Source organism: Toxorhynchites rutilus, chromosome 2, assembly GCF_029784135.1.
Source record: "Toxorhynchites rutilus septentrionalis strain SRP chromosome 2, ASM2978413v1, whole genome shotgun sequence".
Classification (NCBI taxonomy): Eukaryota; Metazoa; Arthropoda; class Insecta; order Diptera; family Culicidae; genus Toxorhynchites; species Toxorhynchites rutilus.
Window position 1 is genome coordinate 5,513,448 of NC_073745.1, and position 15,072 is coordinate 5,528,519.

The 15,072-nt window shown below is 42.8% G+C and overlaps 1 protein-coding gene across 4 annotated transcripts in view; it reads right to left on the minus strand.

The window, feature by feature from the left end:
* LOC129771231 (neuroglobin-like) overlaps nt 1-14,843 on the minus strand; it is a 185,441-nt gene extending 170,598 nt beyond the window's left edge. Inside the window, exons 1-3 of one of the 4 annotated variants that reach the window (XM_055774663.1) lie at nt 14,643-14,843; nt 13,276-13,423; nt 12,723-13,079 (exon numbers count right to left, since the gene is read on the minus strand). In XM_055774663.1, coding sequence (XP_055630638.1) covers nt 12,723-12,922 — 200 coding nt within the window. In that variant the 5' untranslated portion in view covers nt 12,923-13,079; nt 13,276-13,423; nt 14,643-14,843. Of the gene's footprint in view, nt 1-12,722; nt 13,424-13,635; nt 13,655-14,477; nt 14,576-14,642 lie in introns of those variants that run through there. The other 3 variants (XM_055774660.1, XM_055774661.1, XM_055774662.1) reach the window with 3 other exon arrangements.
* Nucleotides 14,844-15,072: the final 229 nt, after the last annotated feature.

Consider the following 15,072-nt stretch of genomic DNA (forward strand, 5'->3'; position numbering starts at 1 on the left):
TTGAAGTCTCCCAAGATCAATCGTGGCTCAGGAAGGAGTGAGCACATGTCATAAAGTTGTTTGCGGCTAACCGCAGCTCTCGGAGGCCAATACAAGCTGACAATACAGATGTCTTTGCCTCTGATGTTTGCATGACAAGCAACAGCTTCGATCCCTCCAATAGGTGAATGGCCAATTCGAAAAAATGAGTGGCACTTATTGATCCCCAAAAGCACCCCTCCGTATCTATCATCACGGTCCAAGCGTATAATATTAAAATCGTGGAAAGAGATATCATCTCGCGAAGAAAGCCAAGTTTCGGACAGAGCAAAAACATCACAATTGAAGTTATGAATTAAAAATTTGAATGTATCCAATTTAGGGATAAGACTACGACAATTCCACTGTAAAACAGTGATATCTCCGACCTCTCTATTTAAATTAGACATCAAGAGAGATAATCATTGCAAGGAGGGGCCATGTTTGCATCAATTGCTGCAAAATTGTCTTTAGTACTGGAAGCATTGCGGTGACAATGGTTCTGATGGAGTCGGAAACATTAAAACACGTGAAGATTTGATCCACAAGGTCAGACAACTTTATAAATCCCGATTGGGAAGTTGAACTGGACGGAAAAACAGGGACAGTTGGGGTTTTTGATGTCCCCTCGAGTGCTGGGTTGTTCGAAGGTGAACTATTACCACGGAGGCCAGGAGGGACCTGATTTTGCTTATCCGCTGCAATCGATTTTTTGGGCAAGCTAACAGTGGGCATCACCGGAGGGACTTGTTCTTGAACTTTGGGAGTGGTCACATTTTTGCGCCGGGGATTCCCTTTGAAAATAAACGGTGTGCCCCCGCTAGCTGTGTCCGCTTCCATTTCATCAACTGGCAACGTGGAAAAGATATTGTGTGTTGAGATTGGTTGTTGTTGTTGTTGGGCCAGTGGAGAAGCGCCCTTTAAAATATCCGCAAAAGTGCGCTTCGAGCGTTCCTTTAAAGAGCGCTTCTGTTTCTCCCAGCGACTCTTGTAAGTTTCACAAGCTGAGAGCGCGTGTGGGGATCCTCCGCAATATGGACACTTATGCTCAGTCGCACTGCAGGATTTCCCCTCATGTTGCTCTCCGCAAGAGGCACAGCGCTCCTTGTTGGCACAATAATCTGAAGTGTGACCAACTGACTTGCATTTGTTGCAAGTCATGGGCTTTGGCACGAAGAGTCGCACAGGTAGTCTCAATTTGTCCACCATAACGTAGTCAGGGAGGGCGGCACCAGCAAAGGTGACTCGAAACGAGTCTGACGGCGTAAATTTAGTTTGGTCCCCATCATGGGAGAGTTTCCCGAGTTGGCGACAGTCCAAGATCTTTACTTCCATTGAGGGAAGCTTCTTGAACTTGCCTTTTCCTTCTTTTTTTATTTGTTCGCTCGTCAGACCCGTTTCAGTTATCACCCCCTCAATTTCTACGTTATGGGAGGGTATAAATGGTCTATATTCGAGAGTGAAGTGTTGGTCAGCAACTATCTCGTTTGCGTGTTTCCGTTCATTCACGACAACCCGCAATTTGTTCGATCTAACCCTGCGAATTTCAGATACAGAAGTGTATCTGGCCAGATCTTTCATGATCTGAATCACGTTAAGGCTTTTTCCTTTTGGTTTTGGCCGGAGGAAAACAACCCAAGGGCCAGTTCCAGGTGCATCTTCTGGATAAACTCTGACACGTGGAGCGGAGACAACAGAGGGAGAAGACGAGGACGAAGACGAGGACGAGGATTGGGTTGGATCGGAAACATCAGAAGGGGGAAGCAAAATCGATGATGGGAGAGGGGGAGTGGAAGTAACAGAGGGTTCAGAAGGGAGGCTTGCTATTTTCTTAGAGGGGGGCTTGGAAGGATGAGCAGATTCGTCCCCAGAAGAATTATCTTCTTTTTGAGGGACTCGTTTATGTTCTTTCCCAGATCTTGAATGGGATTCATTATCGGAGATCTCCATCTCTGGAGATCCTCCACTATTCTCCATTTTACAAAATTTTTTGTCTTATTTCTAATCTATTATTGATTTTAACAATAATCTCAAAAAAAAAAAATAACAAAATAAACAAACATAACCGTACCAAACTACCGGTACCTGCCTGCACCTGTCCTGGAAAATGACCGTTTCAAGCTGTACTGGGATCGCACTGTTCTGACCGACCTCTCGATCCACCACAACCGGCCAGATATAATGGTTTACGACAAGAGCGACCGCAAAGTCACCATCATCGATGTCGCTATTCCACTGAACCAGAATCTGGAGGAGACCCACGGTCGCAAAATCTGCAAGTACCGACCATTGGCCGTGGAGCTCAAGGAACTGTGGGGGCTAAGGGAGGTCCCAAGAATTGTTCCAGTCGTTCTCTCTGGAACTGGAATTGTCCCGAAGACACTTCTGGAAGCGCTAAAGGTGTTGAATATGGAGAAGGAATTGGCCGGCATCCAAAAGTCGGTCATCCTTAGCACCTGCGCGATTGTCCGACAATTTCTCGGTCAGGACTGAAACAGCACGAGCATGCAGATACGTGCATTCCGCAGAGCCTAGTCCCCCTTTGGCATTCAGAAGCCCGGGGGCAGGTGAAAATTCTGGCTAGGTTCGCCTAGTTAAGAAGTGAGATAAGTCTGCCAAACAAAAAATTATGATGATAATATTAAGCAATGAACATATGAGTTGAACAATAATATTAATATTAAATATGTGTACCTTAATATAAAAGTTGTTCCGATACTGCGCTCTACTGCCCTAACCAGGGAGAGACAGAGGCTACGCGCTATGGATCAACACAATAGCGCAAGAATAGCTCACACGGTCACGTGATGATAATTCCCGTTAACGACAGCCACACGATGGCGATCCCGTTATGCCAATGTTCAACAGCCGCCAGGGGCTGCAAGCTGCAAGAGCGCTGCTTCCTTTGTTCCACTTCACAAAAGGTCAATTCGAAAGCGGACAGCAATGACCTTCACTCGTACACTATACCAATCGCACAATAGTAAAAGTGGCAACGCACAATAACGAAACTGAACTTTACTCGTCAAGAGTTGGATAGCGAATGAGGAGATATGTTGCCCAAGTTATGTTTGTCGCAAAAATACTTTTGGGCGATATTGACTCAGCGGAAATATTGACACAACTAAATATATATGCACCTATTAGAGCCCTTCGACAGCGGGACTTCCTTGTTACTAGACGGTCGTCGTTCAGCATATGGTCAATACGACCCCATTCGATTTATGGCGACAAGATTCAACGAAGTCTATCAGAAGTTCGATTTTAACTCTTCTGCTGCAGCATTCAATCGAAACCTATTAAATGGATAACACCCAACATTGGAAGACTGAAGAACCACCACGATCAGCAACTTCACTGTATACATTTTATTATTTATGACTCTAATTTTATTATTATGATTTATGAGAATGTTTGTTTTTATGTTTTTTCTCTGTACTATGTGCTTAGTTATTGTTAATATTTTGTAGTAGGAATCATGAAAAGATATGAGGTTTTTATGCCCTTTTGTGTAAAACATCCAACAACTCAAAAGGGCTTTTCCTCATCTTATCGGTACATGTGATATCATTAAGGCAACTAGCCAGATGAGAAATTTAAATAAATAAATAAAAAAAAATAAAAAAATAAATAATGTTTGACACATTTTCTACCATTGTCGACACCATTTCCGTGTCGAAAAACGACAAACATCGTGTTCGGTCTGTACTTTTGTTATGTATCCCGCAAACATAATAAAAATAATATCCCACACAATCTGACAGCGATAGTTAATTCCGAAAAGTTCGTTATCGCTCAACTGTCAAACGAAAAATAAGTGCCCTTTGCACGGTGGATGGATATCTCTGGGATGTCAATTCACTCCCGCTCCCCCTGATGCCGTTGCCCGTGTGGGTGGCTGATAGTGAAGATAAATGGACTGCCGCCAAGGAAGCGTCAGGAGAGTCTTATATTAAACTTTGACAAGCCCGATCATAGGCCTTCCGCGGTGATGATTTATGAAGGCATTGTGTGTTGGCCGGATCGATGTGCCCTTCGCGTGAAGATTAATAGAAAGGGATAGAGCACTTGTATCCTCGAGCCCAGAGCACTTAATACAACAAATGCGAAACCATATGTATAGGATGGGTGACAAAGTACATCTTGAATGGAAATATGGTTACAAGCTGCTGGTTATGGTGGGACAAAAGAAAAGATTGCTGGGATGAAATATTCCCTACGGAGCGAGGTAATATCGGCGCGGATTGCACTGGGGATAACGGAAAACAGAAACATATCCATCCATCCGAACAACGGAGCAAATCCTTTGGTCGGTTCCGTCGATTCAGGTGCGACGGAGCGCATGATTGATGGCGCACTGTGAGGAAGAGAGGCCCAGGCTCCACCAGCAGCGTGTGCTGATGGATGGTTTGTTGGCAGAGCTGGCAATGGGCTGGAAAATGTAACATGCTGAGGAGGTCAGAACAACAGAGTGAAAAATAAACATTTTTTCTCGATTTGAAATGTTTAACTCGTATTCAAACTTGTGTTAGCTATGAAATATGTACATTTTCACACATTCATGGAGGGTCAAAATCAGTCACGGAAACTACATTCACTTTGTTGTTCAGATTCGAGTGAGGCAATCAATAATCCTGAGAACTGTATTTGATCTGTTTCCATTCTCTCCTCGCACCCTTTGGAAAGGCAGCATTACTCCAATATTCTATCTAATTCAGGAACCTTTTGATTTCCCTCTGCTATCTTCCGAGTGTTTCCTTCTCGGACAGAGTGTGGGGATAATTTTTGGGTCCACGCCCGAGAATCAGAAAATCACAAGCGGCAACATTTGTGTGGATATGCTTATCTTCTCAATGTCCCTTGACAGTTGGTAAATGGAATGCTATTCACCGAAGCATGATTTTTAAGTCGTTCGCCTGAATGACTGATCCACTTTCGGTCTCCGGCCTCGGTGAGTGAAGGCCGCTACGGAGCATGAGATTGTAATTTCAACAGCCGGATGATTTTGGAGCGTTGATTTCGTACGCCGGAGGTGTCGTTCCCAAACCACTCGGAGCCGTTTCGAGCCGCAAAAGGCCAAGGACAAACAAGGTTTCAGGATTACATCAGTATGTTTTGGGAAGCACTTCTTCTGGTGGTTTAATGGCATTTGGCAGGCGTGAGGGCGTGATTCGTAATTCCGGTTGACGGAGTATGTGTATTAAACATATTGTTGAAAAAATTCCAACGAAATGATGATTGATAACGAGCACTTAGTGAGAGTGAGACGCATAATTCAATCAACGAAATGCGGACTTTATCACTGATGAATTTATCTTGCTTCCAGTTGTTGGTGATAATAAGACTCTGCAATTTATTTTCGATAAAATAGCCGGTCTTGGGTTGAATCAAATAAACAATGTTCATAATCGACAGAAATGCTTCTCGGGTTTCTTGTTGACAAATATGACCGAAGATTTTTGTGTGACTGAATCATTAACTCCACTTTGGAAAAATGAAGCCTTCCACACAGCTATCGAATATTCTATATTTATAGATAACACCCAAAAACCATTTGAATATGAATTCGAGGAAGTCTCTGATTACACTAAATAAATTACCAATCAATTAGGTGTAAGCTTAACTATATCAATTGGCAGTATATATTTAGAAGTGTGGAAAACATTGAGGTAGCAGTGACCAATTTTTTACGCGATGATCAATGAAATTATATAGGAGGAGATACCAACTAGACGAAAAAGGAGAAATATAAACACAAAGTATCCGATTTGGTTTAATCAAAACATAAAGAATCTAAAAAATTAAAAACAGAAGGCACATAAAATTTATAAGAAATACAAATCTGACGCTAATCTCGAAAAATATCTAAACATTTGCGAACAGCTCAACTCAACTGTTAAAATCGCTTTTGAAGATTACAACTTAAAAACAGAGTCGGACATAAAGTCTAACCCGAGAAGTTTTTTTAATTACATAAAAACAAAATTAATAAGCAATGGTTTTCCATCACGCATGCACCTTGACGATACCGTGGGGAATGACCCAGAAAAAAATTGCAACCTCTTTGCAACATTTTTTCAAGAAGTTTATATTGAAACAGCTGAGGAGGACCGAGATCGTGAATTCTTTGCATTTCTTCCAGAATTTCCATGTGATGTTGGAGTCAGAAAACTAACATACATTGAAATTTTTGACGCATTAAATAAGCTTGATGCCTCAAAAGGGCCAGGCCTGACGGAATTCCACCGGTTTTTATAAAAAATTTGGCATCTGAATTAACTCATCCACTTTTATGGCTTTTCAATAAGTCATTGGAATCAGAAAGGTTCCCAAAAATATGGAAAAACTCTTTTCTTGTACCTATATTCGAATCCGGTAATAGATCCGATGTAAGAAATTATCGTGGAGTAGCAATTATTTCCTGCATTCCAGAACTCTTTGAAGCCATAATAAGGACCGTATCGTTATTTATGGGTACGCCTTAGAGTCTCCGTCTGAAAAAGACTATAGCTTGTTTTGACAGCTGTTTATTTTTCTCCTGTTGTTGACACAGTTAGCGTTCAGTTAGCATTGTTAAAAGATCGTTTTTTCCTAAAAGTGCAATCATGAGAGGGCTAACAGATGAAAAACGGAAATCCATTGTGACCAGATACTGCTCCGAAACAGGAATATCAATGAGAAAATTGGCGAAGGCGGAAGGAGTAAGCGTCCATGCGGTCCAAAACGCTATCAAGCGATTTGGTATGTATAATACATTGAAGGATCTACCCGGTCGCGGCAGAAAACCTGGGCCATCCAAGCCAAACTTGGATAAAAAGATTTGCAGGCAATTTGAAAGAAAAAAGGAATTATCGATACGGGATTGCGCAAAAAAGTGTGGAACATCAATCGGTATGGTTCAACGTGCCAAAGAACGTAACTCACTGAAGGCATATAGAAAGCAAAAATGTCCCAAACGCAGCCAAATTCAGGCAAGTTCCGTGAAAACCCGTGCCCGTAAGCTTTTCGATGGGATTTTAAGCAAACGCGAACTGTGCATCGTCATGGATGATGAAACCTACGTCAAACTGGACTACAAAACTCTTCCTGGGGCACAGTTTTACACTGTAAAGCAAGGAACAGATGTCCCGAACGCGGAGAAGTCAATTTTTTGCGAAAAATTCGGTAAGAAAGTGCTGGTTTGGCAAGCTGTTTGTCAATGTGGCATGAAATCATCTCCTTTCTTCACTCTCGGGAATATGAATGGTGAAATTTACCGGAAAGAATGTCTCCAAAAGCTTGTGTTACCGCTCATCCGAAAGCACACTGGTCCGACACTATTTTGGCCTGATTTGGCATCATGCCACTATGCACGTTTGACCTTGGATTGGTATCGCGAGAATAATGTCGATTTTGTGGAAAAGGAGATGAATCCTCCAAATTGTCCGCAAATAAGACCTATTGAAAAATTTTGGGCTTTGATGAAGGGACGACTGCGGAAGAAGGACAAGGCAGCCGATGACCTTGAGCAGTTCAAAAAGGATTGGATAAATGTGAGCAAACAAGTCGATGAGACGGTTGTCCAGAACCTAATGAGGGACATCAAGAAGCAGGTGCGATCATTGGCGCGAAAATCAGAATCTTGATTATTTTTTACTGTTACTCCTTTCTTTCATTCATAAGATACAATATTTTGATATCAGAACTGAAAAATAAATGCAATATTTGAAATAAAGCTGTGTTTTGAGCGTACCCATAATTAACGATACGGTCCTTAAACCAAAAACTTTTTCAACAACTAAAGACACGAATTACGAATAAGCAACACGGTTTTTTCAAAGGACGATCAACTCAACTACAACAAATTTGCTGGAATTTGTCACATTCACTTTGAATGCAATGGTCAATGGTAATCAAGTTGAAGCTCTATACACTGACTTTAGTAAAGCTTTTGATCGGGTTGATATACCATTACTGCTTCTTAAACTTCAAAAAATAGGGATAGAAGTCAAGCTATTGAAATGGCTAGAATCATATTTGACTCACCGCATGCAAATAGTAAGGTTTAATGGGAAAATTTCAAAACCAATATTTGTTACATCCGGAGTTCCTCCAGGCTCTCATTTGGGGCCATGAAGTTTGCGTTTTTCTTAATAGTGTTAAGGCACTTATCTACGCAGATGATATGAAGCTGTACATGAAAACAAAGAATAATGAAGATTCTCAAACATTCCAAAATGAAGTTAACATAGTTTTTTAATTGGTGCACTAAGAGTTTATTACAGCTCAATGTTAGGAAATGCACTTTGATGACTTTTACGAGAAGAAGAACACCATTGAACAATGGTGTTAAGCTGGGAAATCAACCCATCAGTAGATGTCAACGAGTAAGAGACTCAGGCGTGGTCTTAGATTCAAAACTAACCTTCGTTGACCATTATAAAAGGTGTGTCACATCAAATTGCATCACGGAAAAAACGCTGCAGAAATTTAATTTTTAGAAATTATATCTTCAGCTTTCGCTTATAATCAGATAAGAGTGTATAGATCACGTTGGCCATGCTTCACTGTCAATTTTTCGTAAATTTGGAAAAATGTCGTCGAACGAAAAAGAGCGTCGTGAATTAATCCTGTGCACCCCTTTCGAGAATCCGGAGTTGTCACATCGGGACATCGGTAAGATGCTGGAAATCGTCCAATCCACGGTCAGCAGAGTACTAAAACGATACTTCGAGAACCTAACCATCGACCGGAAGGTGAAGAACGGCAAAAATGGATGCTCCGTCAGTGAAAAAGATCACAAGCGCGTAGTTAAGCAGTTTAGACGTGATCCGAGAAGTTCGGTCCAGGATGTCGCCAATAAGCTGAATTTGTCAAGTTCATTCGTCCATTCGACCAAACAACGGGAGGGCCTGCGTACATACAAGGTTCAGAAGGCTCCTAACCGCGACGAAAGGCAAAACATGGTGGGGAAGACGCGAGCCCGGAAGCTGTACACCGAAATGCTGACGAAGCCGCATTGCCTGGTAATGGACGACGAAACCTACGTCAAAGCGGACTTTCGTCAGCTGCCGGGCCTGTTGTTCTTCTCCGCAGAGGACAAATTCAGCGTTCCGGAGGAGATTCGCAAGATGAAACTATCCAAGTTTGCCAAAAAGTACATGGTGTGGCAAGCGATCTGCTCTTGCGGAAAGCGAAGCGCCCCCTTCGTGATGACCGGCACGGTAAACGGGCAGGTTTACCTTAAGGAGTGCTTACAGAGGCGCTTACTACCACTATTGAAGCAGCACGAGGGCCCGACTATCTTCTGGCCGGATCTCGCTTCGTGCCACTATTCAAAGGACGTGTTGGAGTGGTACGAAGCCAACGGGGTCTCCTTCGTGCCAAAGGAAATGAACCCGCCCAACGCGCCGGAGCTTCGCCCAATAGAGAAATATTGGGCGATTATGAAGCAGACCCTCCGGAAGAACCCAAAAGTTGTCAAATCGGAGGCGGACTTCAAGAGAAAATGGATTTCTGTTCAAAAAAAACTACAACCTGACGTTGTACAGAACCTTATGGACGGGGTAAAGAGGAAGGTGCGAGCATACGGGCTTGGGCTCGAAGTATGAATAAAAAGAAAATGCCAAAAGTTGTTTAATAGTTTTTATTTTACTGTCTAAAATTTTCAAAAGGATCGGTCTACTGGGCGAATTTCTACAGCGTTTTTTCCGTGATGCAATTCAGATCGCAGATCGCATGCCACACCATGTACTTTTTGGCAAACTTGGATAGTTTCTGCTTGCGAATCTCCTCCGGCACGCTGAATTTGTCCTCTGCGGAGAAGAACAACAGGCCCGGCAGCTGACGAGAGTCCGCTTCGACGTAGGTTTCGTCGTCCATTACCAGGCAATGCGGCTTCGTCAGCATTTCGGTGAACAGCTTCCGGGCTCGCGTCTTCCCCACCATGTTTTGCCTTTCGTCGCGGTTAGGAGCCTTCTGAACCTTGTATGTACGCAGGCCCTCCCGCTGCTTGGTCCGCTGGCCGAATGAACTTGACAAATTCAGCTTATTGGCGACATCCCGGACCGAGCTTCTCGGATCACGTCTAAACTGCTTAACTACGCGCTTGTGATCTTTTTCACTGACGGAGCATTCATTTTTGCCGACCTTCCGGTCGATGGTTAGGTTCTCGAAGTATCGTTTTAGTACTCTGCTGACCGTGGATTGGACGATTCCCAGCATCTTACCGATGTCCCGATGTGACAACTCCGGATTCTCGAAATGAGTGCACAGGATTAATTCACGACGCTCTTTTTCGTTCGACGACATTTTTCCAAATTTACGAAAAATTGACAGTGAAGCATGGCCAACGTGATCTATACACTCTTATCTGATTATAAGCGAAAGCTGAAGATATAATTCCTAAAAATTAAATTTCTACAGCGTTTTTTCCGCGATGCAATTTGATGTGACACACCCTTTAGGCGGCATGAATGCTCAAAAATATATTTTTTCTGCTCAAGTAAAATTTTTTGTTCAATAATTTCACGGCAGATTGAACTTTTCAAATGATTTCTCATTTTTCGAAAAACGTGATAAAAGCGAAATATTTTCAGTGATAAATTCGAGAGTGATACAAACGAAACGTGATAAAAACGCCCAGTGATATAATTGGGACGTCACTGTACTTATGATTGTTGATTCTCGAACGGTGTATAAAAGCTGTATGGAACTACGTCTGTTATGCGGACAAACAGTGATTTTTCGAAAACGTTTTTTTTTTAAATTGCTCATATGTTTTCGAACAAACAATGTTTGTTTGCATGTTGAGCAAACGTATTACGTTGCGTAGAATGCAAAACGGCGGAAAAAGCGATTGGTTCATTTTGTCGCATTTTGTCGTAATAATCCTTTTATTGTTTCTGTTCCTGGTCTATTTGTTTTCTATATTTTATTATTTTTATCACTGTGTTTTATACTAGAGCATTTTTTTACTAGGCATTTTCACAACTATACGTTATTGTAGTGTGATTTATGACAAGGCGACTCTGTCGCATTTCGTGTTTCGTCATTGTGGAGCGATAATAATCATGGACTTTCAGGTGAAATAAACGCACTTTCAAAATGAAAATTATGAATGAAAATTTACTTTCCCGTATCGAATATTTATTCTACTTAATAGAAGAATAGCTTTTGTTTTACAAATTATGAAAAGTATCAAACGATAACTGTATCTGATAATGCTTTTATATTATAATGATAAGCTTTAACCTCATAGCAACACTCTCTTTTGGCATTTTCGGCTGGTTCGTCACTTTACTTCCAATTTTTGAAGAATGTCGGGAGTGAGAGTTGAACTCGTGACCTTCAGCGTGAGAGGTACGGATGTTACCACTACGACAGATCGCTTCCAGAATCCTCTTCTGAAGGCACGCCTTTTGAATATCCGGATTTATAGTTCCGGAGGCTGGAAACTTTTCAGTCCGCAGCTACATATTGCTTGTTAAACGAGGATTTTTTTTTGAATTTTGATCTCTTTTTTTCTATTTATTTCGTAGTCTCCCGAAGCATTCTGCCGATCGAAAGAGTTATCAAAATATATCAGAAAATAACCTTGCAATACGTCTCACCATCCATAACGAAGCAACCGTTTCTTATCAGCAAATCCCGTCGAGTTTCCTTAAGCGTTTTAGAATTATTTTACTCATCACATGAATAAATGGTAACTGCTTTCGTGTATCTGGATTTATTCGCATTCAACCCTTACGAAAGTCTTCGTTACAGAACTTTAAAGTTCACAAAAAAACTGCTTATACTTCTGATTTGATTGAATGATCAACACTGTTTATCGTCTTTAGACCGAAATCACATTTCACTCAGAGTATCTCATTGATATGACCAAGGACAGCACTACCGTAGATTGAAACTCTCATCCAACATGCTTTTGGGCACACAAAACGCTGAGGGTCAAAGTTAAAGAGTCAAAGGGTTCGTTTGGGATAAGTAGATTTTTTTTTATTGAAGACGCGTAAAAAGGTATTCATAACAAAATGCTCTTGCCCTAGCTGGAACAATTCTCTGTTCCCACGCTTCGATCGTTATGAAAAAGAGTACAACCTAACACTTGTGGTTTGTCCGGGATTGGCATTTTATGTCACATCTGGCTGGCCCTTGAACCTTTTTCTAGCGAGTATGTTTTAAGCTGTCCATGATTATAAGAAGAACTAATCGTTCCTAACTGTCCACAAAATTATCTAATAAACCACACGTTGAACGTGTAATCCAATGCTATATTGGACCCTGCAGAACCCATAAACAGATATCCGAATCCAGAAACATACAAGCTAAATGTGCCATTTCAAGCAGGACAATATCTCCCACGCAGTCGATATATTAAGCAAGTCCCACAGAGAGTGTTAAACCACTATCCACAGCTGGGTTCCAGGGAAAGGAAAAGTAATACAATTATTCTGGTGTTGTTCCGTAATCGATGACGTAACGGCAAAAGGAAACAAATTTAGTGCTAAAGCAATTTATCGGAACACAATTTGAACCCTTTTTCTCTGTTTGATATCCCCGGGGATTACCGGAAAGAGGTTACGAAGTGAAAATAGAAAAAAAAAAAACACGGATCCGAGCGCTAGTGTTTCGTGGCGCGTGAGATGGTTACATCTGGATGATCGATATAAGCAGTCTTTCGTAATTTTGGGGGAAACTATCGACTGTGATTGTTTGCTACTCACTTGATAAACATATAAATCCCGGTGGTTTCCATCGCCCGGCTGATGCCCTTCCACGAAGCCACCATCGTGTACTTCTGTTTGGCAGTGAGTGGTAACCGACTGTCGGTCGGCGGTGGTCCACAGGCATCCAGGCTGGGCAAATTGTTCGCTTTGGAGCTGCTCCCATTACTACTGGCTAATTTCGTTAATTCACAACCCATTTCGGCGCACCCCTGCTTGCTTCCACGCGAGCGAGTAGATTTATTCCTTCCTCTGGAAGCACCCGGTAGTAATCGATTAGTTCTGCTCTGCAGCTACTGAAACTCTCGACGGAAAACTATTCAACACCACTATTTCTCCTTCGCAGCATCCGATATTCTGAAGGGAAAAAATAAAACACTACACCATCCTGCTGCGGAGAACGGTGGTTACCTGGACTTGTTTCGCTGACACACACAACAATCGCAGCAGCGCCTTGCGATCCCGCAGAAATCCGATATCAAATCATGAGGGTAATATTTACCCAACTCAAAGTGCTCATAACACACTCACTAATTAAAACTTTTCTTCTCACTCTTTGTTTCGCCTCATCAGGTGCACTTATTGTAATTGGGAGGCAGCACTCTAAGCTTTCGCTCTTCTCCACAATGGATGCTGCTGCATCCGTTCCATTCACATCAATTCAGACGCTGGCGAAGACGACTTCGTTCACTCGCTGTGTGCTGTAAAGAAGATGGCAACATGTGGTGAGCTGTGGGCTTCACAACAACTGTTTTCCTCGTGCTCTCGATCCCTGAACGCTCCTCTCTCTATCTCTTTCTCTCGCACTTGCACAATAAAGTCCCTGGAAAACTGTTTAGCATATGATTCGAAACCGAACTAAAAATAAACCGGGAATGGTCCTGGTGCAAACCCCCAAACTCGTCACAATTACAGGATTAATCGATTGACCGCCACCTGGAGCCGGTGGTGCTCACATAACGCACCCAACGTGTAATGTCCTTAAAAATTGATAAGCTGCCAGTCGTAAACCGTCACCAGGTCGAAGGGATGAATGAAAATTCCATTTCCACAACACACACACTCACTGTCTTCGAACGTTGGTAGCTTCGCTGAAGCTCACGCGAACGCCTGTTACGTTGGGCAAGGACAGCGGAATGAATCGCTGTCGGGAGTCTGGCACATTTCTGTTTCCACACTCTCGACAGTGCCGTCCCGTTAGTTTATCCAGTGTTGTTGAGATGCTCCTGTGATTTCTCTGATTTCACATGTATACATATCTTGGCGGTCGCTCACCATTCGTCCACTGAGCCTAACACACAGAGCCACATCGGGCCAACCCAGGCAAACCGAACACTTCCCGATTGGGGCCAACGCGAAGGCGGTGAAGGCTTTTTCCAGCACTCCATCTTCTGCCCCAGCAAACTATCACTTCGTGCAAACAATGATAAGGATCCACTGTGTGTCACAACAAATACGGACTGAACTTCCTCATCCAGCACGTAGCGGAGCCCGCAGCAGGAGGAAGCACAAGAAAACGGCTGTGAGGATAAAAAGAAAAACTCAACAATCCGCACGTGAGATAAACAACGGCCTCCGATTCACCGAAAAAACCCTTTCTCATCAATACTTTATCACCGAGCACGCGATGTCTCCGAAATTGATTTTTCCGTACATAATTTTCCTCCTCTCGGCTTTCCTTTCTCCTGCTTCCTACTGCTGCCGCTACCGCTCTATTACAGCATGAGTGCAGCATGAAATCCTCCCGTATAGTACCAGAGCATTGTTTCGTCTTCACGCTGGGGCTGCATCAAAACATCCACCAACCCACGAATGGGGTGGGGGCGGCTCCATCACTGTTTTCATCACACAAAACACAAAAAGTAAACGAGAATCAAACGAAGAAGCAAATAAGAGAAGAAGAAGCAGAAGAAAAAACACCTTCTCCGGCTGCGATGCGATCCGAGTTCCGAGACGACGACGAGGCCGTGTGGCCGGGCTTCTTGTTCATTCGGTACTGAGTAAGTGAGTCTTTGCAACTTTGTTGTATCTCCTCCCTGGCAAGCTGTGATTAACTAAACCGAACTCTCACTCAGGCAGCCGCGGAAGGAAGCGCGCATGTTCACTCCTCGCACCTCGCGATGAACATCATCCGGCTTTGAGTTCCCTTCCAGAAGAACGCTGCTGCTGCCACCCACACACGATGATGATTCCGATGATGATGGTGATGACGAATTTCGGACGGCAAAGATAAGCAGCAGCAGGAGACGCATGGTGGATTGTGCAGCCCGAACAGGTGGCCAAATTTATGGGCGGCTATATTTACGCAGCCAGAGTTCGACTGAAATGAAACACAAACGGAATGTAACAC